General features: G+C 37.0%; 1 protein-coding gene across 2 annotated transcripts; it reads right to left on the bottom strand.

Annotated features, from left to right (window-relative positions):
• Positions 1-1242: 1242 nt before the first annotated feature.
• LOC135636202 (vacuolar protein sorting-associated protein 54, chloroplastic-like) lies at positions 1243-26631 on the bottom strand. Of its 2 annotated transcripts, XM_065147824.1 has the most exons (19): positions 25546-26631; positions 23509-23571; positions 21510-21589; positions 20010-20127; positions 19574-19648; positions 18769-18925; positions 18592-18680; positions 16656-16918; positions 14372-14543; positions 14220-14303; positions 13715-14094; positions 13364-13517; positions 12109-12190; positions 10941-11020; positions 7831-7992; positions 3963-4030; positions 3422-3502; positions 3069-3324; positions 1243-1760 (listed from the first exon to the last, which is right to left on the bottom strand). In XM_065147824.1, the coding sequence occupies exons 1-18, from the start codon at positions 26374-26376 to the stop codon at positions 3189-3191; spliced, it is 3075 nt and encodes a 1024-aa protein (XP_065003896.1). In that variant the 5' UTR covers positions 26377-26631; the 3' UTR covers positions 1243-1760; positions 3069-3188. The 2 variants fall into 2 exon arrangements, with proteins under 2 accessions (XP_065003896.1, XP_065003897.1); XM_065147825.1 differs by lacking the exons at positions 1243-1760; positions 3069-3324; positions 3422-3502; positions 3963-4030 and adding an exon at positions 10110-10160 and having other exon boundaries at positions 7885-7992.
• Between the last annotated feature and the right edge of the window lie 412 nt (positions 26632-27043).

The following is a 27043-nucleotide window of genomic DNA, read 5'->3' as shown; positions in this document are numbered from 1 at the left end:
TGATATCGATATAAGGTGGCAACAGCAAATTCTCTTGTTGTTTAATGTTGTCATGATGAAAGAAAACAGTTCATATCATCTTCCGAGCGATGGCAATTGCAGGATTTAGAATGATGGGAAAGGCTAAGCGTGAATGGACATCGAGCTTGGCTATTGGGACGGACACTCCAACACGCCATCGTCACGTCGACATGCTTGGGGTTATGTCTCCATTCTCTCTCTCTGACTTTTGTCAACAAAGGAACAAGAATTCTTCGAGGATGATCGTATATTTTCATAATGTCAAACATCTTCGATTCAAACAAATTGATGACTTCCATATCCAGATTGACCCCACTTCTTAATGCTGTGGGTGGAACTCCATGATCTTTGAAAACATCCATCCGTTGGACGAACTTAAGTCGCAATATGTAGCCAGCCGTTCTCATTGAAGATTTTATCTTCTCGTGTACAACTTAGGTCGCGACAAGCGGGTGATGCTCATCCGTGCTTTCTTACTTGGGTACGACGGCCTCTTTTGACGTGCGTTGTTCACGTACCACTGATATGGCAGCCGAACCGGCACTGCTGTGTCACGGACTTTGGAGTGGGTGAGTGATGATGATGCCAACCAAGCGAAGCGATTCAATTTTCACGCCTCCCTCTCTTTTGTGTCTTCCTCTCCACTTTTTTCACCTACTTATTACACATGTACAAAGAGGCATCGAAGAGGACGATTCCGTCCTCAAAAGCCACGGCAGCAGTGCTGCTCCCGGGCACGTACCTTCCGTGCATGGACGTAACCCGACAGCAGAGGCGGAGTGCATTCACGTGACAAGCCCCGACGGAGAACAGGCGAGGAAGCGAAAGCACCTTTCCAGTACAGATCTCCAGTACCTGAGCATGGTGGCCGTCCACCGGAATCGGCCCTACCATAATATGCCCACCCGTGATAGGTGGGGCAATGTGGAGAAGCACCGCATAAACCCCAAAATATAAATAGAAGGAGAAGAACACCGCATCTGACTCTGGGACGACGAAACAAAATAAATGGTTAATACAAGCAAATACTGCAAGAGTGCATGGGACTAAAATAACCACATGATTTACATCATAGGGAATGTGCTGATGGTTCCTGCAAGATGTATGAGGGGCACATCTAGTAAGAATAAAGTACTAATCCTCTTAACATTACACAAAAATATTTCAGAAATAGGTTGCAGTGGTCAACGGCAACATTAAAAATGTCATGAATTGATAGCATTAGCCAAAAAAACTTTTATTGCTTAGGACGAAAAATGTTGTTTCATAATGGAACGAAAACTAAAAATGACAACTAGAAGCATCATAAATTACAAGGGTTATACTACCAATAGGAAGCCACCAAGTGCAAACGCCAGCACAACTCTAGTGTCTGACATCCGTTTTGTACCTTTCAATTGTCTTTTACATAAGAGAGTTCGCATAAAACACCTTTAGTCTTCAAATGACTGCCACATTATAAACAGAAAGAGAAGATATTTCCAGCCTGAAAGAAGTAGCATAATACAGTCAACGATAAGAATACTGGGTTTTGCGACAAAGGGATCATTGAGCAAATAGCTCAAGAGAACAACTCGCTAAATCCAAACAGGAACCATGGGCTTTGATTCTCTCAAACTGTTTAGCCAGCAAATATATTTGATTGACATTTCTTCAGAAAAAAACTGAATCCAGCAGCTTTCAAGGTCACCGACAGCTTTCAATGTCAGAACCTTGTACTCTAAAGAATAGAGCAGCACCTGCAAAAGTCCTCAAAAGACATTAGTGTTCTGAAGTTGTTTTTGGCAAAATCATTCTCGTGATGTTTGCAAAGACAAAAGAAATTTTAATCTAATATGATGCCATTTACTTTCATTCATATAGAACTGTTGAATAACCTATACCATCAATGTCGTTTTTCACATGAACTGTTATGGAGAATTCTAATGACAACCTTGTGAGTGTCGTGAAGTAACAGATTTCTATGACTTAAAATACTTGATCTCTTCCTCATATATGCACCTCTATTAAGAGTAATGATGTTAGAAACTGGAGTAATCATTTATTTCAACAATGTATCCTGGAAATTCCTCATAGGCTAAGCCTACCATATGCTCCAACTTCAGAGTTTTGATATTGCATTAAACTTGTGACAAAAACAAATCCAAGTATGACAACTTTTGGATTGATTATATGGATTAATATAACATGGCATACTGAATATACCAGGAGGACCAGGTATTTATTTCAGAACTTTTTTTAAATAATCAATCCATGTTTTCCTCCTAACACACACCTAGATCAGCACACCCACACTGCAAGTACAATGGATGAACCTGTCTTTTAAATCATCCTCAAGTAATTTACATGGGCCTGACTAATTTGACTACAAGATTTAGCTTCATCGTGCAGCATTTAAGAGGTGACTAAACCTTAAAAATTAGGGCAGCCAAAATACTTCATCGAAAAATCAGTGTGATTTATTTCGCACCCTTTGCTTGATGATAAAAATGGACATCTCATAATAGCAATTGGACATCTAGAAAATTCCTGTCCAAAAACAAAAGAAAAAAAAAATTTACCATGACAAGAATTACTTTGTCCAAAGTATTGTAGGCATGCACACATGACAACAAAACTTAAACATAGTAACAATATGGTGCAATCTTAATATCTTTAATGCACATATGGACAAGGGGATTGCATGATCAAATTTCTACCAAGTTACAAATTTTCCCTATGAAGAAACGGATGACTTGTACCTTTTGTGTCATTTCAAAAACTTGTTAACTGATATGCCCAAGGGACCTATTTCACTTGTGAGCTTGTGGATGTGCAGAAGTGAGCATGAAAAGCATACAGACCAGGATTATTATCACTACTCAGATGAGTAAAACAGCAAAGCTAAGCTCCATAAAACCCAAATGCAATCATGCCAAAAAGCATTCAATTCATAATGTTATAAAATATGACATTATTTAGTAGATATTAACCAGAACAGGATTTAGGTTGTAAAGGAACAACAAGTAAAAATTTAACAAAGTAGATGAAGCAGTCTCAGAAATTACCTGAATGCAATTTTACAACATAATGTTGATCAGAAGTGATTTACTTGAATCCTATAATAAACATCACTGCTGACAATCTCCTATCAGGTATGGTTAGCATGTATCTCACAAGGTCCTTCATTATCCTACTTTTGTCCTGTATTTCTCCTCCAAGAACTCATCGAGAAGACCATAATTCGGAACGCTTTCTTTGCTTGAATTATCAGAAGGCAACTTGCGGATGCACCCAAGAATGTGCTGAACATCACGGCAGAGTCTGGATTATGAAAAATAAACATCAGGAATGTAAAAATAATGTTTGTATCAACTATCAAGTACATTCAATCAATCAGCAGAAACTGAACAGTTATTACCTATTTTTGGCTTGGGGAGTGTTAAGCTCCAATTTTGAAAATGCTTCCGAAATATGGGAATGAAAAATGTGAACCACTTGCCTGCAAACAAAAACATGAAATAAAGCACAAGCCATCTATTATTGTTGGATAAAGAGCCAGAAGTTTCAAAATAGTGGTCTCATCAGCAGAAACAATTACAAGTCCATTGTCAAAGAAAAATAGCTGTACAAATTATGCAACAGATACAAAAAGCGATTGCTGCTTCATTTACTCCAGATATCAAAATAAGTGTTGAGGACCTAATGCCACAGTAAGTTGGCATGTTACAACATGCAGCTAACAGAATGTAACATGCCAATAAATGCTGGATGATGTGTTGGTCAAGTTATGCTATTTTCCAATAGAAGAGACTGGTTTTATTTGCCCAAGCATAATCTTATTCCAAGATGTTCTTTAGCCAATCATCAAGATGGATATGCTAAAATAAACCAAATTTACTATATAGTTCAGTGTAATTTGCAATTTATATATCTCTTCCCTGTCAATATGGAGATGTTACCTGAAAATAGCTTGAACGTCAGCCTCAAGAAGGATTTGAGATAAAATGCGATGAAGATAAGTAACTTCCTGAGGTAAAAATTTGAAACCATACATCCAATCAGATGAACCCCCAAAAAACATAAACAATTATGCCTACAAATGAAGCGTTCAACCACGTCATGTATCTAACAGGCACCTTCAAAAAATGTTAACCACGGTGAACCAAAATTTGCAATTTTAATAGAGACATCAATATGACATGATAAAGTACAGATGCACAAACAAATTGAATCAAAAAAGTAAATAATAACCTACAAAGAATCAGAACCATAAACATTGATCTGAAGAAAAATGTATAAACCTTAGCCACAAGAAACAACCCAATAAAAATCTTAAAAATTAGATCTGTCACCAAGGTGTGCCCAAAAGTTCTCTGATACATCTCTAGCTGTCGCTGTCAATCCAGTATCCATTGCACTACCCAAGCATACACAAACTGTCACTATCAATTGGGTGTGAACCATTTTAATCCATCCATTTGTTCATTCTGCTCAAGGGTGATCCTTGGTGTCATGGTAAAATTTCTCTTTTGCAATTTAAGGTGACCATAGCTCAAGTTATGAAAACAGTTCCCTTCCATCGATCCTTGACGATCCTGCATTGGCAGGCAGTCTTATGCACCAGACCATCCTTTTTCTTAGTTTGCTCGTTTTGTGAGTTTGAGATTAGATAACTGTAAGTTTTAGATTGTTTCCCCAGGTAATTCGGCATGACATTATACAGCCTTATAATCAAACAGACAATAAATATCCTTTTTTTTGGAAAATGACTCACTCAAACATTAACAGTAAATTTTAAATACAGCATTGGGTTATCTGTGAAGGTACAGTCTACACCAGTTGAGGGCTATCTCATGGTATCAAGCAAAATTAGCCAGCTGGTGAGAACTTCCCTATCTACTGGTCCAACTATAACACCATTCAACTAAGTTTACAGTATTAGGAAGAAATGAAACATCTTTCAAGATTCTCCTATTTGACCATGACAACTCAGAAGAAGCGTTTGAGTATTTTTGTAAACTAACCTACTCATCAATGGTGTCTGATACATTTGTGCTTGAGAGAAAATCCAAGGACATATAACATAGAGCATAGCCAACCACTTAACAGAGTTTATGATATCTAGTGACCACTAGAACAAACTCATTATAATGCAAGGGCACCAATGTGATCATGAGTATGGAATAAGGACATGACACGATTAGGACACACTAAGACAGTAATTTGAAAGACTAGGACACAACTTGTCATTATATAGAAAACTATCTGATAATTTTATATATGATATATTTTGCACAATTTAGGCAATCCACAATCATCATAAATGTGACATGAAAGATTTCAAGTTTTGGTCTGAGAACCAGAGGGGCCCAGGTTCGATATGTATTTGACAATACAGACACATGATAATTCGGTATACCAATCAACATGGATCACAGAGGAGGAGGAAGAGGAGAATAAGGAGAGGAGGCTGTTGACAAGCTTTCCTGATTAAAATATAAAATACCACTTTCTAACTGGACCAGGAAATTTTTGAACTTTGATAACATACAAAAAGTGTAACAATTATTTACAAAGAACAAACATAAAAAAAGGTACTATAAAAGCAATCACAAGGCATCAGGGAAATTATTTAAATTCACAGAGGTGAAAATCACAAAAGTACAAAATGCAGACATATTACTAGTCATTAACATATTGAGATAGCTTATTTAGAGATATCCACTAAAATATGCACTGGGGTTGAATTTTTCTATATATAGGATCGATGTGGGTCTTGTACCAGTTATGGTAACCTACCGGATCAGTATGATACTAGTATATCAGATGACAAACCTATCTGGACCACCCAGTACCATTGTATAAATTAATAAAAAAAAAATATTTTACAGGTACCGACCTATATGTTTCAATTCTAGTACTTGGTTGGACTGGTGAATTTTAGTCCATACTGAACTGTATGGTCGAGATTCCAAATCTTGTAGCATATATCATAAAAATTGACATCATACACATCATGACATATTATGAAGGATTCAACAAGAGTTGGAAAAAATCTAACAAACGACCTTAATGTTTGTCCATGATGTCTACTTGGAATCAACAAACAAGTTATAACAGAGGGCCAGACAACCATACCTACCAGGTTGATGATTGGTCCTACCTTTGGCTTTGGCCTTCCCCACTAGGTCCAGATCCTTTGAGGCTCTTCGAATTTTCAAGATTTAATGGGTTCTCGTCTTCTTTCAAACCCAAAGTTGCATATTGTGCTACCATGTGGCTCTTACATAGGGCAAGCCTTGAAAGTTATGGCATGGATTGACTATATTGTCAAGGGCTCTAAATGATAGGGCACAATTTGGTAGCACACCCCCACGCAGCCGTCCACAACCACATCAGCACCAATGAAGAGCTTCGAAGTCAATGTGGCGGACCACGTCAACACACCGCCCCGCAAAGGTTGGGACGGCGCCGCTCGAGTACGACACCGCCCCGCAAAGAGTGGAACGATGTCGCTCGGGTGCCACGCCGCCCCGCAAAGGTTGGAACGATGTCGCTCAAGTACGACACCGCCCCGCAAAGAGTGGAACGGCGCCGCTCGGGAACGTCACCGCCCCGCAAAGAGTGGAACGGCGCCGCTTGGGTACAACACCGCCCCGCAAAGAGTGGAACAGCGTCGCTCGGGAACAACGCCGCCCCACGAAGATGGGGATGGCACAGCTCGGGTGCGACGCCGCCCAACAAAGATAGGGATGGGGGCGCTCAAGTACGATGATGCCTCACAAAGATTGGGATGGCGCCGCTCGGTGCCGATCAGTATAGGATGACCGGTATCAGCACGAAGGGTATTGGTTCGCCGCTTAAGGGGTCGGTGGCCATTAAGAGGCTAGGTACAGCCAACCCCCGCGGGTAGGCATAAAAACCCATCGCTTGGCCAACACGAAGGAAGGTTTCCACTCAAGCACTCTACTCTCACTCATTCAACCAAAAGTTAACTTAAACTTCGAAGGGATCAAGTCGGGAAATCCCCCTCCCAACCTCGACCTGTGTGCAGGAGCCCAGCGACGAAGAAGCAAGCTACCCGCCAAGAGAGAAGATCGCCCTCGGGGGACGAGGCCCGACCCAACCTGACGCGTGAGCGTCAACACGGGAGACCCTGCACATCGAGGACTCAAAGACAGAGGGCTGCACCGGACATGGGACGACCGACGCCAACCCCTGAGATCCGAGTGTCAGACCGGGCAACCTTGCGCATCTAGAGTCGAACCTAGCCGTGCTGACTCCCCGGCCACAACGTAAAGAGACAACACTAGATAAGAAAAATAACATCTTTGCTTGCAAGGATAAAGATTTTGACCCTCCCCAAAACCTGCACTGACTGGGGGCCTCATACATTTGGCATCTCCTTCATTAGACTATTTACATGAACTTCTAGTCCAAATAACTTCAGTATTTAGGCTGTTCTACCAAGATGCCCGGACAATTTATCTAATGGGATTATCTTTTAGATCTATTCTATCGGCTAGACCTGCAAGAATAGGCTTGTTGGAGAGGGACAAAACCTGGCCCATGAACGTATCTATGAGTAACCATTACTTGGATTGCATTAGCTTGTAAAATATACAAAAAAATCTACAAATTGGAACCATGCAATTCCATCCAACAAGTATGTTCATTGCAGAATAAGAAAGCACAATAGTGAAAGAGAAATTTAATATATAGAATAATGCTTCCCTGTTAAAAGGCTGGCATCAAAGCATATCCATCAAGTGAAAAGAATTATCACATGATATACAGAAACAAAGAGCCAGTTTAAGAGCAATGGACCTTTGTGATGGATCGAGCAAACTGACTTGGCTGTGAGTCATTATCTTCAGGTGCATTCCAACTCTCAACAATTTGAGGCAGTTTGCGGAGATTTGCCAGTAACCTTTCCTTCATTATCTGAATCAGCTTCATATGAATCTCATCTCGGTGAATCTTGTAATCCTGCATTTAGGCAGAGTATTTGAAAAACAAACACATCCTAAACAAAGCATTTCAATAGTCGCATGATGTTCCAATAACAGAATCCAAATTTTATATCATAAATTACTTAGCAGACATTGACATCAGACACTTTTGCACATTCAGTTAATAAGGATATCAATTTTGTTAAATTATACTCCTTGTCTAAGAAGCACGAACACGGACACGACACAGAAACATCAACGTGTCATTCTAAAAAAAATTAGGATACAAGAACGTGTGTGTGTATATATATATATAGCATGAGTTGTATACAAATGTTATATATAAATGTTATAAAACTCATGTATATATGTTATATAAACATGAGTTTTATAACATTTATATTTACATTTTGTAGACTTGAACAAATAAATATCACCACCCAAATTTAAATAATTAAAATCATCTAAATCTAATTATATTTCTGGTTGAATTTTCATATTTATATAGGCCTTATATGTGTTTTATATGTATTTTTGTACATGCAAAAGTAAAATAAAAATTATATTGCAATAATCATTATATTTTCACAATGTAACATATATCATGGCTAAAATAGCATAATAAAAAGATCTAACCTATTATAAATAAGAGACAGTAATAAGAAAGCATAGTAAGACCTAACATATTACTCTTGTTATACACTAAGTTATTATGAATAAGAGGCCGACATTATAAATTAGACATTATAGTAGACTTATTATATCTTATTCATAATTTAGGTTCATTATAGTAGGAAGACATTATAATAGTAAGACATTATATCTGTAACAGCAGAGATCAAAACACAAATATAAAAGATGATGAATTAATTAGAAAAATAAAAACGATGTGTTCCTGCTTCCCAGTTCCTTGTACAGCTAGGGTCTTCAAATTTAGACAGACAAAGAATAGGGACAAATTGACACGGCAAGAACACAACAATATTTCTAAGCATAAAAGACTAGGACAACATGGGTACAACCATACAACAACAATATTTCAAATCTCGACCATACCTGTAGGAAAAAAGACAGATTTCACCATGTACCGGTAATGAAACATAGAGTTCAATACCAGGACAACATTGCTGGTCTTCACTTTTTATTATTTTATTCAATGTCACTAAGTGGCATGGTACGGCAATATACTGATTTTGTACCAATTTGGTAGGTTATCGGAACTCATGCTAGACCAAGATTTATATCCTTGATGAATAGTTTTCATATAAAAAAAGTTTGGAATAAAAGTTCAAAAAGGATGCTAAGAATTTTTTTTAACTTCAAACTTCTTAAAATTCAAGATTTGCAATTCCATGTAAACATACTGCACCGGTCAGTCAGGGCTCATACCAAGTATCGGTATGAGTAACAGTACCAACACTCGTGGAATAATTTTCAAATTAAAAAAAAGAATAAAATTTCAAAAAGGACACTAAGAAGTTTTTTAGCTTCAATCTTCTTAAAATTCAAGGTTTGCAAGTCCAAGTACAGGTACTGTACTGATTGGTTAGGGCTCATATCAAGTGTCAATATGTCAAGACATACCAAGTCTTGAAAAGAAAATCTAAAAAGGTTGAAAAGAATAAAAAACAGATATATATATATATATATATATATATATATAGCCTGTTGGACTTATGTGTACCACCTTACCATATAGTACCGGGCAGTAATGCAAACCTTGTTAAAATACATAATTTCCATAAAGAGATTTCAATCAAAATGCAACAGATATAAAAGGTATCGATATATTGATATTTCCTATCATAATCGAATGCCATGACCAAATGATGATATAAGATTTTAAAGAGTATATGTTGTAAAAGGAATAAAGTAAATAAACTAATCAGCTTGGGTATACTAGTAATATAAAGAGTACTTCAAGAATTTGCAATGTGACCAACACCAAAAAAGGTTCTAACATGGATATTCATAGTGGTGAATTGTTCAGATGCAAACTAGCGTATCGCCCAATATTATGCCCTTAGCTGAAGTGGATCATGGTAATATCGACCAGTATAGGCTGGTACACGTTTAATACAAGTTGGCTAAAGACACAGTATGAGTTGGAGCACATTTAATACAGGCTTGATGCAGGCAGATATAAGTCCTTACCTTGTTTCAATAAGCCAATCCTAGACCTAGCTCATTCCTTGGGTGAAAACCCTAAATTCACATAAAGCATTGAGTAAATCTTGATTCACAGTATATAATCCAGTAAGCTTAATTTATTCAGCAATACAACATATCATAAAATAAGCCCAGTATTGACAATATATAAAACAATTTTTTCAAGTTCATTGTTGGTATTAGTACATCCTCCGGTCTCCAATGCCTGCCAGTGTCATTTTAGGTTTACTTGATGGGATTGTATTGCTGTTGGAACTTGAAACATTGTGTTTGGATCATTGGATAAGCACATGTTGGCATTTTTCTAGTGAGTTTTAATGTAACATGTCTTTTATTAAAATACCATACTTGTCATGTGTTACTATGGCTCTAGATGAAGTGGTGATCATGATTTGTATTATAAAATATAAATCATATGAAATCCATATAAAACCAAAAAGGTCCAGAAATTTTTTTTTATTGATCTACCATCATACAGTGTGCACTGACACTCAATATGGTACAGTATTGAAATTATAACATTCAAAGAAAAATATGGTACAAGATGATATGCCATAGGACAATCCATGGTTTCAAATCTTATACCAATTTTAAATGCTAGGTATCGTTGTTGTGATATTCAGAAGTGCCTGAAGCATAATGATGTCCTACACAAGTGTTATTTCGTTTTGTCTGGAGAATGAAGTCAAGATAGGACCATTTAACTAAATAGAGTTTCTTTCCACAATATGGGAGTGCAATCATAGAACCAATAGGAACAATATCGCAATAAGATAGAGAAAGAAAAACATCTCAATAAATATATAATTATTATACCTGAGCCACTCGATCCATCTCTAATGTTAACAATGCTTTACGAGTCTCAGGCACTTTCAAGAAGAGAACTCGCTGAATCTCTTTATGTACGTGCATGGAACAATGTGAAAAAATTAGAACTACAACATCAGCAGTTATAACCAAGCAAATATGACGAAGACAATGAATTGATCACTTGATCATGTCCCTGAAGTTTTCATTCAGTTCCAGATGACACACGTCATCAGATCTTAATTTTGTTTTGAGTTTTTTAAATGACCAGACCTCTTATTCTTTTAAAGAAAAGAGCCAAACTTATGGCCAACTTCTCTGATTGAATCAAGCAGGTTTAAGGAAACCAATCCTTTATACGCTAGTGGCCAGAACAGATGGCATTATAATATTGGAAATTAAAAGATACCATATTAACCATAATATATAGTGGAATACCGATTCACACAAATCTTGATAGAAACCATAAATAAAGTTTCTCATATTTTCACAAAATGTAATTAATCAACAAATATATACATAAGTAACAAATACAAACAGATGTAAGAAAAGCTTGAAGAATAATAATACTTCATCTACTATACATTAGAGATTGAACTTTCTAATTCAACTGATCATCATTTTTTAATTCAAGTTGTCACCAAATTATCTTATCAAACTTCAGTCACAAAGATACCGACAACACATCAATGTATGACCTGAGTCACTTCGAGCAAAGAAAAACCCACAAATTTCAGGTCCTAGAACTTTTCTACATTACCATTCAAATATGCCGACTTCAATTCAAGGATTTAAATCTCAGACCAATACTTGTTCCAATAACTTGCTGAATTGGTATGGTACCAGTCTACCAAGTGACACAAAAATACTGCAAACTATCATTATGTAAAATAATTAATAACAAATATATTTTGTGGCATCATTAAATATGTTTCGATACCAATACTTGGTCAGATCAGTAAATATGGGTCCCCTACTGACCACAGTTGAGACTTCGAAACTTTTTTTTCAATTAACAGTAAAAATTTCAAAAAACAAAAACAAAATCCAGCAAGTACACCAATGACAATGACAATGACAAGTTTGTATCATAGTATTGATCAATCAAAAAGGTTAATTAATGATATCCAGATAACTGCTTTGAATAAATGCTGTAATTGAGTAAGCAGAAGTTTACCTGGTATGATAGCATAAACAAAACTGACAATCTGACTTGCCAAAGCTAAATGCTTAGAAGTTATGGACTTCAAACCTGATACCTGCAACACATTATCAATAAAATGAAATGTATAGTTTGCCACTGGAAGCATAGTGGAACAAAAGGTACCTGAGACCAATATTGGATTGAATTGTAAAAACAAGAGAGAATAGAAAGATCAATTCTAATCCAGTTAAGAGCACAGTCTACATGACACCAACCACCAAATTGCTCAATGATGAAATTCTATCATTCTTCCTATTACTTGCATCGGCAAGATGGTCAACTAATAATATATTTATAGACAAGTTCATTTATAAGACAACATATGTAGCTACCAGCTGAGGAATAGAATGACCAAACTGCAGATTAGAGAAGCAATCTCAATGATGTCAAAGGATTCATAGCCTTAAAAGAAGAATTGAGATGCAAGGTTTTACCAAAGCAAGCTAAGAACAAATTAAATGCAGCAATTTGAAAAGAAAGCAAACAAACAAGCAGATGCATCAAGCTATAACTATTTAATCTAAAATTGCAATATTGATTACCAACAAAACTGCTAAAAGTTTATCCCACCAAAGCCTACAAGGTGAAGTGTGAACTGATACAGGTTGCGGAAGAAAACACAATTTTACAGAACTAAAAAGTAAGTTGACAAACATTAATTAGCATCAGACCCCACCATCTAGCAGTATCAGTCAACAAAGATTAAAAAAAAGGATGCAAAATTATTGGAAACAAAGATGTGAATCAATGTTGAAAACAGTTATAAACTTATAACCAGTTTTTGCTATCATAATGTATACAAACTGGATGACACATCAACCCACAGATAAACCAAGGGGGAGACAAATTTGAGAAGCAAGAACAAGAACCATACAGGAAAGGAATATTTTAAGCACTCAGGCAACTGCCGTTCGAAAATACAAGCACCATCCTGATGTCTATCAAGATGCTTATCATGGCAATGCAAAGCTCTCACTGTTGAGGATCATTTCATATACAACAGTCATGCAGTGCGAAATAGTCATGCCCTCATGAGCAGCATGACATCAATTGAAACCAACCTATAACTGGTATGAACATGGACTTAATATTTTGATCCTTGAAAAGCAAACAAGATGCCCATAAACAGTTCTGTCAATATATTTGGAAGACCATTGACATTATTGTTGCAGCAAACAATCCTGATAATGACATAAACATTTAAAATAAAAATTAAACCATAGGATACCTGCATGGCACCAGCACCGAGAACAAGCTGACAAGTCCTCATGTTGAATAGTTTCAACATTTCCACAACACGATGAACCACTTCAGATGACAATGCTGGCAAGAACTTACTAATATCAACATACTCGGATAACATCTTTAACAATATCAAACCACTGCAGATGAACATTCAAAGTCGAAGTTCAGGAACATGGGTCAAAAACAACATAAAGATTACGAACAAAAGCATAAAGACAAATAAATCTACAACGTTGAGCATCCTAATTATTTACGCTTTGTCAAGCAAAGGTGGTTTTGTAATGGATAGTTGAAAATGGATCAAAGAGGTAGTCTAATTGTATGGATAACTGACCAGTTTACCATGTGATAGCCAACACCCCGATACACAAGTGTTTGAGAAGATGCTCTTCCATGTTCATTCATATTAGCATCACTATTCCGTTTAGAAGTTGCAGACGCTGCATTGGTTTCTTGGTTAGACCCAGCTGATGGAATGGGTTTAGCTTGATTGTCTCGATCTACAGTTTGGCCAGAATCACTCTCACTAATATGTTCTTGGCTAGCAGGAAAACCTGCTTCAACAGTCCCAGAATCAGGATTGCTTGATGCTAGGTCACTATTGCTTAATAATGCATCACCAGAAGATAATGAGAGAACTATGGCCTGGAATTCATCAGGAACATCCACGGCAACCCAAGTTTCTTGATCAAGGACTGCCTTAATCTTTGTCATCTACAAAGGATCACCAAACAGGTCTAGCAATGGTCAAATGCAGCTTAATTACAACAAACAAGCTTTTACATTCAAACAACATAAAATCCAACTTATAAAAGATACACAGAGTTCATGTGACTCACTCGGGAATCATGTTGAAAATCAACAAACGCTTTTGACTGTGACTGAAGAGTTCCACGAATGCTATAGCCTAATCTTCCACCAATCTGCCAAAAATGAATTTTTATAGCCAATATATCAGTAAAAATAAATCACAGGAGAAGACCAAATATACCTTCTCTGTAGCTGCAATAAAGTCCTGAGTTATGTCATAAATGCTTAAGAACTCTTGGAGTCTTAATTTGGGGTGAAGAAGAGCACGAACACCAAGGAGTTTAGCCCATCTTCCATGCGCAGCATCACAAGCAGAAAATACGGCTTCTGTGTTTTCCCGTAGTACATCAGCACTGAAATTAATTACCATTATCAAAATGACCAACAAAATCAATTGCAAACTAGCAGAACAAAACCACATTATGACAGTTTAGAAACTGTAAATATTTTGCAATTTCTGAATGAACTTATAAAAAAGACAACCACCTTACAGCAAGAATTCCTGTACCTGATTACAAATGACAGAACACTATAGCAAAAAATTCAAGAAGAGCACTCTTTAAGCAAATAACCTAGTACATGCAGACAGTGTAACACCATAGAGCATCTATACAAGTGAAAAAATATGTCAAAATGGTCTTGAACAAAATAAGTTATGCTGATCGACAAATGAATTAAAATCTGCAGTTTCCTATGATATTAACAATTTCGATGGCAAGAATTTACCAAGTCTCTAACAGGGAGGAGAGAGAGAAGCAACAAGAAAAATATCATGTTGCACCATGGTTTGCAGGATGAGGAATCCAGATTAAATTGGTTAGCAAACTTCTTGAAACTGTAAAAAAACAGAGATCAACTAGTTTTGGCAATAACCAACCACGGCATAATTGAACTTCACCATTTACCAACTGGTATTGACTGAGTCTGCTAGATCCAACTGTTCATGCCAATTACGGATAGGTCTGACCAGTTTCAACTGGTTAAAAATCAAGTTCTAATGGTTTTGGCCAATCCAACGAGTTCAGACAGCTTCCCCATGATTTAGACAAGTTCCATGGCGTAGACAATGTCCACAGTTCCTGCTGAGTTTGGTTTCTAATTCTTTTACTGTCTTAACCTATCTTAGGAAAATCCAAGCCCATTTCAAACTTCTCTTATCAATTACCCTAGTACCACCCAAAAAAGTACCTAAGATGGTCCTTTCCTGTTCCCAAAAGTGAAATAGGACTTGGAATACCTTGGCCACCTGAACAAAAAAGAAGAAATAGAAACTGGTTTCTGTTCAAATTCGCTTAAATCAGAATAATGTCAAAACCAAATAATTAAATAACATCATTCATGAAATTTCTCATTATTGAAAAAGACTTGGAATTCGAAGCACCTAAACTCGAGAAGAGCATATCAGCAATGACATTTCACTCAAGTTCAATAATATCATAGACATAGGCAGTAAGCAACATATTTCACATTAGAGCAAAAGAGTCCCAGGCAACGATATTATATCCTCTAGTTCTGAGAACTAACCAAATTAACCCCGAACAACAAGTTTTACAAGTTCCTACCGAGTTGACTCTGAACAAGGCTAGCAAATACATGAATCTTCTTCCATTATTCCAAAGACCCTTCATGATCATCTCCTAGCCTTTTTTTTATTTTGCAACTGTTCCAGGTAAACCTTATTTGACAGTATCAAAAGGATGCTTGAGCATCTACTTAGAACTATAAACAATGCAGGTGCTCAATCAACCATGAACACAAATAAGCTAGCTACAAACCATGTCATACTGAATGAATTTCAAATCAATCCAGAATCCACTATGAAATTTAGCCTAATGCTGAATGGAATCCACTATGATTTTTTGCGCCAATTGATAAATGTGGGCATAGCTAGAAACATATCATGACAAAAAAGGTAACAAAATATGTGCAGAACAAAATTTTAATGGTTCTAAATGATAACTTGTCATACACAATATGGAGAACTACAAGATGAGAGAATCATATAGACAATATTAAACAAATAGTTGATTTAAGCATTGTCACAAGTAGAATAAAGGCCTTACTCATCCAACCAAGAAGAGGAAAATGATATTTACCTTCATCTTTTCCCATAAACAAATATAAAGGTCCATCAGATAAAACCAACCATATAATGGTTATTATGCATTAAATGAAGGTCCACAGTAAAAAGAATATTAATGGAAAGTTCTTGAAGAAACAAGAGGAATGAGTACTTTTCAAGAGGTGATTATTAAACTCCATTATTGGAAACAGTAGAAAACAGAGAGGTGAGAGAACAGCAGAGCATTTAAACAGGTAATTATCAAAACACAGTATAAATATTGTCATTAGAGACAATATTGATTAAAACTCCTAAAAGTTGTTGAAAAATGAAGCATTAAATAAAACAGGGAAAACTGTACTCAATACAATTTAATATGAAACCACAATCTATGAGATCTCACCGGAAATTTTTGGATGTGCTCGGACTTGACACATCATTCACCTTTCCCTGAATCGTCGAGATCTTAGGTGGATTCCTGGAAAGGGAATGAGATACGTGTGAAATAATATGACCATTATTCTCCTGAACACCCTCTGCAGCAGCAGCTACTGCTGCACCATGCGCAACTGCAGCAGCAACAGAGTCAGCAACATAACATCCATCAAGGTTTCCCATAATCCACTCAATGACTCTTTTAACTTCTGCAGCCCGCATCAAATGTGCCTGTATTCACTAAAAGATCATAGATCATATTCAAGTAAACATAAATTATATTGGAATAACCTACTATAAAAACTAAAAACATGCAGATGTAGACTAACATTTCTAACAACTGCCGGCATATCAAGGCACTTAATTGTGTAATCTTCAAAAATGAAATTCACATGCACCGGTTAACATAATAGAAATAAGAGGATCACAATTAATAAGAAGAAAATAAGCCTTGATCACACATACATATATGCCAATGGGCACATGCATATTTGTTCACACACACTAAACCTGCATTCACGCACATGCACAGACACAACATGTAATCTTAAACTTTCCATCTCCTACAATACAAGTTCCAACAAGACATCCTCGACAACACGTGCAACAAAAAAAAAGAGTTCTCTGTATATGTTTTTAAAAGAAAGCATATGATCTTTACTTGTCAGGATTTATTGGGAGAAAAAAAAAGAAGTGGAATCAGGGAAAAAGGATAAGCCATTCCATGAAAAGATGGGAGGAAAGGGTGAAAGATAACGGACAATGTTTAGTAAAATAAGTGTAGAATATCTGTAAAAAAAAAACCAAATGATCCAAATGTATTCCTATATTCCTATCAAAGAAACAAGGACCACATACCACCACAAGTCCAAAACTTAAGGGACAGAGAGTTAGCATCATCAATTTAGTAAATGAAAGAAGTTGGAACACATTAGGAAGTGATGCCCACTTAGTTACCCATATATATTATATATATAACCGATTTGCCCCTGACCGTACATACTACATACAAGAAGCTTCTTTTTTATTGTTTTCTTATTAGGTTAGCTAGCCATCTCTCTCTCACACACACCCTCTCTTCCCCTTTTCATCCATTCCTCTGCCCCTCTACTTCTCCTCCTCCTCACCTACCGCCGCCCCTGCCCCACCCCCCCTCCAAAACAAAAAAACATAAAAAACACCCCCCTCATTATATCATGATGCATACTGGTGTAAAGTGTGTTAGTATGCCAGCATAAACCAGACCCATATTGGTCCAGCTATAGAGGAACATATCTGATAAGTAAATGTAGAACATTTTTAAACAAAAAATAGGTGACAGTATCATTTTAGCCATGAATAGTGCAAATACTGGTGGGAGGGAAGTGAGGTTGACCACATCAAAAGGGGTTAAAATTGTGTTGAAGATGATATTTGACCACGTCAGATGGTGGGTTTTCAATCAAGTGTCTGACATAACAAGTGTTTAAAAAATACATCTTTTTTTAACACCTATAAAAAAAATGCTAGATTTGACTGTCTTAGCAATTTTAGATCATTTATTTCACTTAGTAGTTAGTATAATATGATTAGTTATCAAGAATGTGACCAATTGACACACAAGTTCACATATCAAATCCTAGCCCAGTTGACATGTTTAACTTGGAAAAGAAATGAACAAGTTGACTGGGGTTTCTACATTAAGTTCAAGATGGTTTGCCAACCTTTTTTTTCTGAAAGAGGTTAACAACCAATCATAGAACCTAGAATATGTGCTTTTTTAGTAATTAAATGGGTTTAAAACAGTAAAGCAATTGTGTTTATGTCTGCTATAGGATTTGACATGGTAAATATGCAGCCAGGTATACAACTATGAAACAACTGATATTTGGGATGCAAATTGGAGAAGTTACAAATTGTTCTACCTGTACAACTTTGAAAATAGCATTCAAAAGATGAACAAAGCTTTCAGAGGATAGACTCCTCAACTTGCTTGCCAGTGACAAACCTCCACCTGAGTCATAATGCAAGATATAAGATGAATGCAGGAACAAAAGTTATATGATAGATCTTAAGGCTCAAAGATAAAGACAAGGTCAAACCATCTGAATCACCAACACGATCTCCAGTAATCAGATCCGAATCTAAAGGTCGGGATAATAGAACTGGAAGCAAAGCTGCAACTGTAGCTTTTATTGCAGCTTTCATTTCAGTAATAAGTGTATCACGGTACAACCTCAGCACAGCTGGAAGCTTTGCCTGAAATAGAAACCACAATGTTCCTTCAATCATAGACAAGCAACAAAAGTATTTAGATTAATGTGATATAAGCAGGAGCCAATCAGTAGCAGACAAAGGTGCCTTTAATATTATCATGTCATATTAATACCATCAAAAAATATAAATGTTTATCACTTTATTGATTATTTAGTAAGCAGTTACACAAATCCAAGAGTAAAAAAACAAACTTAAGTGTGAACAGCAGCAAAAGATAATTCTAGAAATACTTTTATAACACTCCTAGATCAACTAACATAAAGATTTACAACAAAGGTATACTGGGGCAGAATCAATGAAGTACATGACCTAATTATAATATAAAAAGGTACAATATTATTTAAATAATTGTTGTCAAAACATAAATATGGTAGAAAACTGTATAAGATGAGCTAGTCAGTGTCTGAACCTAGGCCACCTTTACTGATGCACAGCAAAATAGTTATATTTTGTACACAAGTACTAAGCAAAGACAGATAGGGGCCAGCCACCTATGATCCAGCTAAATCAAGCAGAAGCATCAGGATATATGTTTTCCATTATAGAACTCATGAATACAACAACAAAAGTTAGCATAACACAGTGTGGTTCATCTTTGATAATAAAGTTATATGAATAAGAAGAACTGACTGTTCTCAATAGACCAATAATCAGAGGGAGAAGACGATCTTGGAGATTCGAGCTTTCATCATCATCTAACTTCACCTGCAGGCAAATGAAACACAAATACATCATATCACAAGGAAAATTTATTGTCACCTTGGCATAGGGAAACATAAGGACCTTGAAAATGCTATAATTTAGGCAAAATGATTTGGCTTATAGCAAGTCTCTGGTATCAGAAATAGTAATAAACAGAAAAAAAAGGTGGCATTTGGTTTTAAGAACAAACAGAAAAATGCACTGCACTGTACTTCTTGCTCTGTGAACAAGTACCACATCTATGCTAATATCAAGATATGCACATTGATTGCCCACGTATGTAGGCATAGTGTCTGTACTAAATAATAGATAAAACAACTTTAAGAACAAAGATGAGATTCAGTAAAGCCAAGAACTGACATACTTCATCATCCACTCCATTCATGAGATCAGAAGCTCTTGTTCTTAATTTTGATAGAATCACGGAGTCAACACCCTTTGCATCACGTATTGCTGCACGCAAGAATTCTGCCGAAAGAATGCTACAAAATGATATATTATATATCATGTTAAACAACAAGCCCAAGATAATGAAACAAACAACTTTCAATAATTAGCAAATACAAAATGACAAGTAAAGCCCAGTATGACAAGTGGCCATGATGAAGACTCAAAACTTCATTATGACATTACAAAATAAGTCATTTGTTTAAACTTGCCAATAATGTGAAATCTACCCAACTAACGCTGTGATACATAGCTTCAAGGATAAAACCGAATAGAAATGGTCTCAGATATAAGAATGATATAACTAGCAAAAGGTAATATAAGACAACAATTCATTATCCGTAGTTAGTGATATGAAATACCAGACATGATATAAATCCCAATGCTAAAAAGATTTACCAACTTTCTCATCTTGAAAACAAATCACACATAACAAATGAAAGTGATCATCTCCATAATAACTCATAAATTATCTCAAGATACATCAAAAAAATTGACACTAATTTCCATCCATTCCAACCAAAATGTAAAATCAATTCTCTCAAGGATTATTAGACACACAACTAAATTCTGACACATGATTATTGCACAGGAAAGATGCTCCAATTGGAATTTAATGTGAACCCAAAAGGTTGACCATAAATTAATTATAAAACTAGTAATTCAGTTTCCACAAAAATTGTAAAATCCTGAAAAAAGCAAGAACAATTGTCAAAGATTTTCCATTTAGTGTTTGCAGTTGCGTGCTAATTAGAATATTATCCCGTCATAATGCTGTCAAATGTGCTTGTCAATTTAGCTCATCAAAGAGGCTTATCACATGTGAAAAGCACATGTAATCTGTTCCATTTAGTTTACACTTTCCAATGCTGCCAAGTATTGAATGTCACATGAAGCATTTTGATCATCATAGAGCATGCAAATTATAGGTGCACTGAAACTGCTATAATCTCAGTTTTTCTGAATTCAATGATGGTTGACCAAAGCTATAATGAGCTACTAAGCCTAAATAGTTTCTAGAAGTAACCAGAACATGTTCGAGGAAGTGGATTGGAAAGAAAATTAAGATTTAAGTTTTATCTGTTGGTAGAAATAGAAGAAATAACAAGTGACTAAGATGATGTCATACACTTTACCACTTATTTTTAATAGTATTTCTATGCAGTGAGATATAATAATTTCACTGTAGAGCTATTAGCATAAATAATTCTTCAAAAAATAACGAAAAACCCCATGAGGATGGAAACGTATAAACACCATTAAGTGAAAGTAAACCAAAAGAAATACAGTTAGTTCAGAAGATCTATCTTCAAAAAATTCATAAATACTGTAGCATTTCAATAAACAATTTTCCTTCAAGGACAAATGCATTCTAATTTCAAACTATTGCACACAAAATCAAAGTTTCAGGATATACCTATTTATTGAATCCAAGCCACCTGACAACTGTTCACGAAGATGACGGAAACAATGGAGACCAACAAGCTCATCGGTTTCCTGTTTTGTAAATGAATTACAGCATAAATCAAACAAGGCAAAGATAAAAATTCAATCAAGGTAGTCAGTCAAATGTTCACTACAAGATTTTGTAGGCCCAACACTTCAGCAAGTATTTAAAAAAGATCTAGTTTGCAATGTCAAAACAAATTCGCACATGGCTAGCATGCATGAATCATGTTGTACACGCTACTTCCATGCCATTATGAGGCACTTGCACAAAAAACCAAGATACCACACCATTGGCCAGACCGACAAGGGCCTGGCAAATTACACATCGATAGTACAGTGATCTACTTATACTTGCAACACTAGCAATATATTACAAGCACTCTTTTTTCACTAATATTTGTTTACCAGCAAATTACTGGCATACTTCATAATGGAATCCTTTCTGGAGAGTACACTAAGAAAATTAAGATTATAACACCAGAGTGTTAACCACAGGAATCATAAAGAAATATATGGAACACATATTTCTTATAAGTCACAATCTTCACTATCTTATAAAACAATTCATCCATATTTTGAAAGGTTCAGTTGGGCAATAGAGAAAGGTGGCAGTTGTTCATTCTAAATTGGAGATCCAACTGCACTCAAGCTGAAAGGTCCGAAACTTAGGAAGAGAGCTGTTTCAAAACCTAATAATGGAAAATTAACTATTAGTCATCCACCTTCATGCTATAGCTGTATCTATCCTTTGAAAAAGAAGGAAAGAGAAACCATACTTAGTCAAGAAGGCTTCTCGGAAGTTTAATAGAGTTTTAACTGTTGTTCATTCAACAATAAACCTAGTGCCAATTTTCGAGCCACGAAGTCAGGCAAAAGAGAAAATTGTCATGACATCCAGAAGGATTAACCGTTTACATGTTAGCTTCCTGTTAGACAGTTCTGGCTCATGCAATGAGATACCTACCCATCACATTTACCCACCTAGCAAAGAGTTCAAGTGGATAAGGAAGATGACATATTACCATTTAGGTGAAATATCCCAATTTGGAAAAGGCACAAAGATATTGCAGACATCAAAATAAAAATCATCTATTTTTCCAAAACAAGTTGCCATAAATGAAAATGTAACTAAGATAAAACACACAATTAAAGAACAAGAAACCAAATCTTACTCATTTACAACAATATGTCCTAGTGTTAAAACTTTGGTTCTATAAAGTAACTGAAACTCTACTGGACTAAACCTAGATCCTGCTGACAAATCACGACATGTTACACAGGTACACATGATATCTGTTTTAATAGAAAATCTAGAGGCCCACACAGTATCCTAAATGGTCTACTGCTCTTTTCATGAGAATCTCACTGTAGATAATTTGTCAGATTAATCTAAACAACACAGAGTGGCAGTGTCAAGATTCATCTTCTCAATGGTATTGTACTTACAGGAGCTATCAAATATCAATTACCCATATTTGTTCTACTGCAGAACATTAGACCCTCCCAGCTACACACAAGGCTCCATCAATAGCACAATATTCAATATTAAATCCACGAGTCAACTTTAAATTTCAAAACCAAGGAAAAATTCATAGGATACTAGATGTAATTCAATAGTGCGCATGAAGATAAATGACAAGAGCCAGATAATAGACATTTTGGAGACAAGTCCAATGAGACAGTGTTAGAGGGATGAATTAGCTCGTATTCCAATTTTTGGGTCCTGAAGTGTTAGATTAGTTAGTAGTAATTAATATCAAGTATCTGCATGCATATCCTGGCATGTAGGCTGCAAGTCAACGCATTAAAATGGAACCAAGTAGTCTGATAGCAATATGTTTATTAGTTGAACTTGTATATATGCAGTAACAGACTGCAGTTAGATTATCTAATTAAGCATATCAGTATAACATAATACCTCTAAAAGAAAAAAGAAAAAAAAATGTATCACTAAATCAAGAAGTTACCAGCAACTGCTGCAGGTCATCTATTACATCTAAAGCACCAGCACAATCTGCTGCTGCAACAAGCTGCATATGGCCAATTAAATTAAATCATATATTTTCCCACGGAAGATAACAAGTGTAAGATATTAGATTGATAAGAGATAAAAGATTGTCTGAATCCAGTTCCCAAAAATAAGTAAATATAGAAATCAGTATGCAAGTTTGAAGTAGAAATTATTCAGATATCACAGCTTGAACAAAAAATATTGTGGAAAAAACAACGATCACAAAATCTTTGGTCAATTTAAAATCACTTAAATCCAAACTACGTGATACCATCAATCAGCACATGCTTGTGAAGTTTGCAATTTTAAGGCCCATGTGCGGTTATCATTCAGTAGTTTTTCACAAGGCTTGGAGAATCCATACAAAGAAAAAGCAATATGTGGTAAAATTGATATAATCCATCCATTCCTTCCAAGTTAGGAAATAGTAGATATCACAAAGTTTTCCAGGTTCCTAACTATAGTGGCACTGCTTATATAATTCACTCATATTCCCTAATATAGACAACAAAAAGACAGAGCAAAAGCTTTAATAAACTGATAGTAATTAATTTGCTTCGATCTCTTTTAAAGAGATTCATTTTTCATGCACCATAGCAGATGAAGTGATAATCTTCCCATATCTAAAGTAAACTAGGTGACTGAGGTACATTAGTTCCACAGCAACACATAAGTTTCAATTAGAGAGGATTTTTTTTCTCTTCTGTATTATTACATTTCGTTTAGATAGGAAACCCTTTATCTACCATGTTACCAGATATCACTGTCTGGAACAAATATCATAAGATTCATAGATTGTCTTATACATAAATATCAACATTATACAGGTGCTCCCCAAAACACATACAATTATTAAATAGTTTGCATATTGAGACATTTTGAAAGATGTTATGTATGTCATACCAAGTAGGCATCACCTATGCCTTAATAGGACATCAATCCACAAGCATAGAGACCACCAAAAAGCATATACAACTGAAATGTCAAGACCTTGTCTACCAACTAACTGATTTATTATTATCTCACAAATGGTCAAACTTATCTTGTGTGACTGGTCAAATAAAACCTACACAAAAGCTAAGGACCTTCCAACTCAAAAAAGAGCAGACACAAAGCAAAGAAAAAGGATGCAGCCAACAACTGTATTTGGACTCCAAAATGTGGAGTACGAACCAAAATTTAATCGGAATGCAAACACAATAATGGATGAGTCTAATATAAAAAATGTGAGTCAGCTTGTCTCTTTGGCTTATAGTTGAGTCTAGACTGTTTTGAATATGTCAGCATTGACAACTTTAGTCTGACATTACATGTTCTGAACGAAGTTACTCCTTTGTTAGTTTAACGGAGATCTAATCCACCATCATACAATTAAGACGAGCAAAGGAGTAAATCAAGGCATAATGAGATGTCAATAGTACTTACATTGTCTGTAGCTGGAAACAGGAATTTACATCAAACAAAATGTGTCCAAAGTCCTATCTCAAGAAAGAAAGCAGCTGGATATGCTAAAAAAGGGGTCAGGCCATGAAGTGAAAAACGAATCAGGATGCTTCCGGTGTAATATTTATTCCTTTATCCCAGCTTGGCTGCTTTCTTCATTGGACTTGAGAACAATAATCTCAGTTATATGATGAGAAGGGTATCATGTGATTTCCTCTTTTTTAATGTTTTGAACGTTGTTACATCTCTTTCCTCATATCTTCACTACTGCCAAAGAAAACCTTTCCTTGCAGTTTTTTTTTTACAATGCAAATTACCAGCTTTTATAATCCCAGAGCCGAAACAGCCTTCTTTGTTTTTAGTTTAATTTTTATAGTGCATTTATGCATTTGCATTATAGAAGTGGTTTTAAGCAATTTATAGGAGAGAAAATATGCAGGAGGTGCAAAAAACTGTTGAAAAGGGTTTCATTATCAGATATATGATATTTTGGTATATATTTCTATTTGATCATTTAACAGCAATTAAACAAGCACAAAGCAGGATGTACCAGTTTTAATGCTCCGAGTGCTTGGCTGACATAGAGTATGACAGTGAGCTTCTGCTGAAGTGCTACAAGGTTTCCTCGCGTGGCATTCAGCTCTTGCACTTTCCTCGCTGATCCCACAAGATCTCCTGTCAGAATCCGGATCGTCTCCTTTAACTCCCGTATCCTCACGCACGCCTCCACGATCTGCCCATTCAGCCCCTGAAGCTGCCCCTGGGCCTCGTAGAACGAATCTGACCGCAACGCGATCTCCCTCACCAGATGCATCTCCACCACATCCAGGTACTGCGTCAGCCTCTCCTGGAGCGCGGTGTTCTCCTCGGCCGAAGGCGAGAAGGGGCACGCAGCCTTGAACGTGGCCCCCTCCTCCAACGCGAAATCCTCCTTGAAGAATAGCGACGGCACCTCCCGAAGGCATGCCACCAGGGCCTCCCCCTGCCCCCGGATCTCTCCATCGCCGCTAGCAGCGGCGGCGGCGCTCTCCTTAGATCTATGGTTGAGAATGTCCTCGAACCGGGAGTACGCGTCCGAGACAGAGGCGAGGTATGGGAGAAAGTCGGCGCGGGCGACCTCGGGGAAGGATATGGAGGGGACGATGGGGGCGGCGAGGTCGGGGGCGGCTGCGGAAGCGGAGGGCCACCATAGGGTCCAAGAAACGTCGGAGCGGCCGGCGTGGGGGTTGTTGAGGATGGAGGCGAGGCTGTGGCTGACGGCACCGGCACCAGCCGAGGAAAAGGAAGGAGAATCGAGATCGTGCGATGATCTGGCGGAGGCGGAGCTGGAGCGCCCAAAGGAGGACGGATCGCGGAGACGGGCAGGCGGCGCTGCTTCCATCTCGGCAGCGTGCGGAGGGGATTAGGAGGGGAGGGGCATGGGAGATTGCAAACCCTAGGAATCGGAGCGGGGAAGGCCGCGAGATTTGGGCCGATCGGATCGAATTCGAGGATTCGAACAGTGAAGAGATCAGATCTGGAAACAGGGAGGGAGGGGGAGAGTTCTCTACTTCTCGGTTGTTATTCTTAAAAGATGGATGTGGAGACGGGAAGGGGAAGGAGAGACTCGAAGCGGGTGGGGTTCGACGCAGAACGCCGGTTCATGCCACGACTACCGCTACGACAAAGCTAACACGGCGTGCATGGGATGAACAAGCTCGATAACCAGCTTGGGCTAGAAGCGTTGACGTGCGTCCAACTCACCCACTACTTAGTTCACGACTAAAGATGGATCAGACGTCAGGCGCGATGAGGTCGGCAACGGCGTTTCCAGACGTGGGTCATTCCCAAACCATTTTGTCATGAGCTCCGTCGTAACTCAGGTCGTAGTACGAAGAATAGCAGGTTGCACGCGGGTTTACGTGCGATCTGGAAGAACCAATCGAGTGCAATTGGTCCAACTAAATTGGTATGATTGAAGCTGGAGACGATCGATTAAGCTTGTGAGAGAGAGGCGAGCGCTCGTGCCCGAACTCGTGGATTTGACTCAATATCGTAACCAACATTAA

The sequence above is a fragment of the Musa acuminata genome, chromosome BXJ3-4 (genome assembly GCF_036884655.1).
Source record: "Musa acuminata AAA Group cultivar baxijiao chromosome BXJ3-4, Cavendish_Baxijiao_AAA, whole genome shotgun sequence".
In the NCBI taxonomy this organism is placed as follows: Eukaryota; Viridiplantae; Streptophyta; class Magnoliopsida; order Zingiberales; family Musaceae; genus Musa; species Musa acuminata.
The sequence above is the reverse complement of the archived record's forward strand: the minus strand, read 5'-3'. Positions and strand labels throughout refer to the sequence as shown.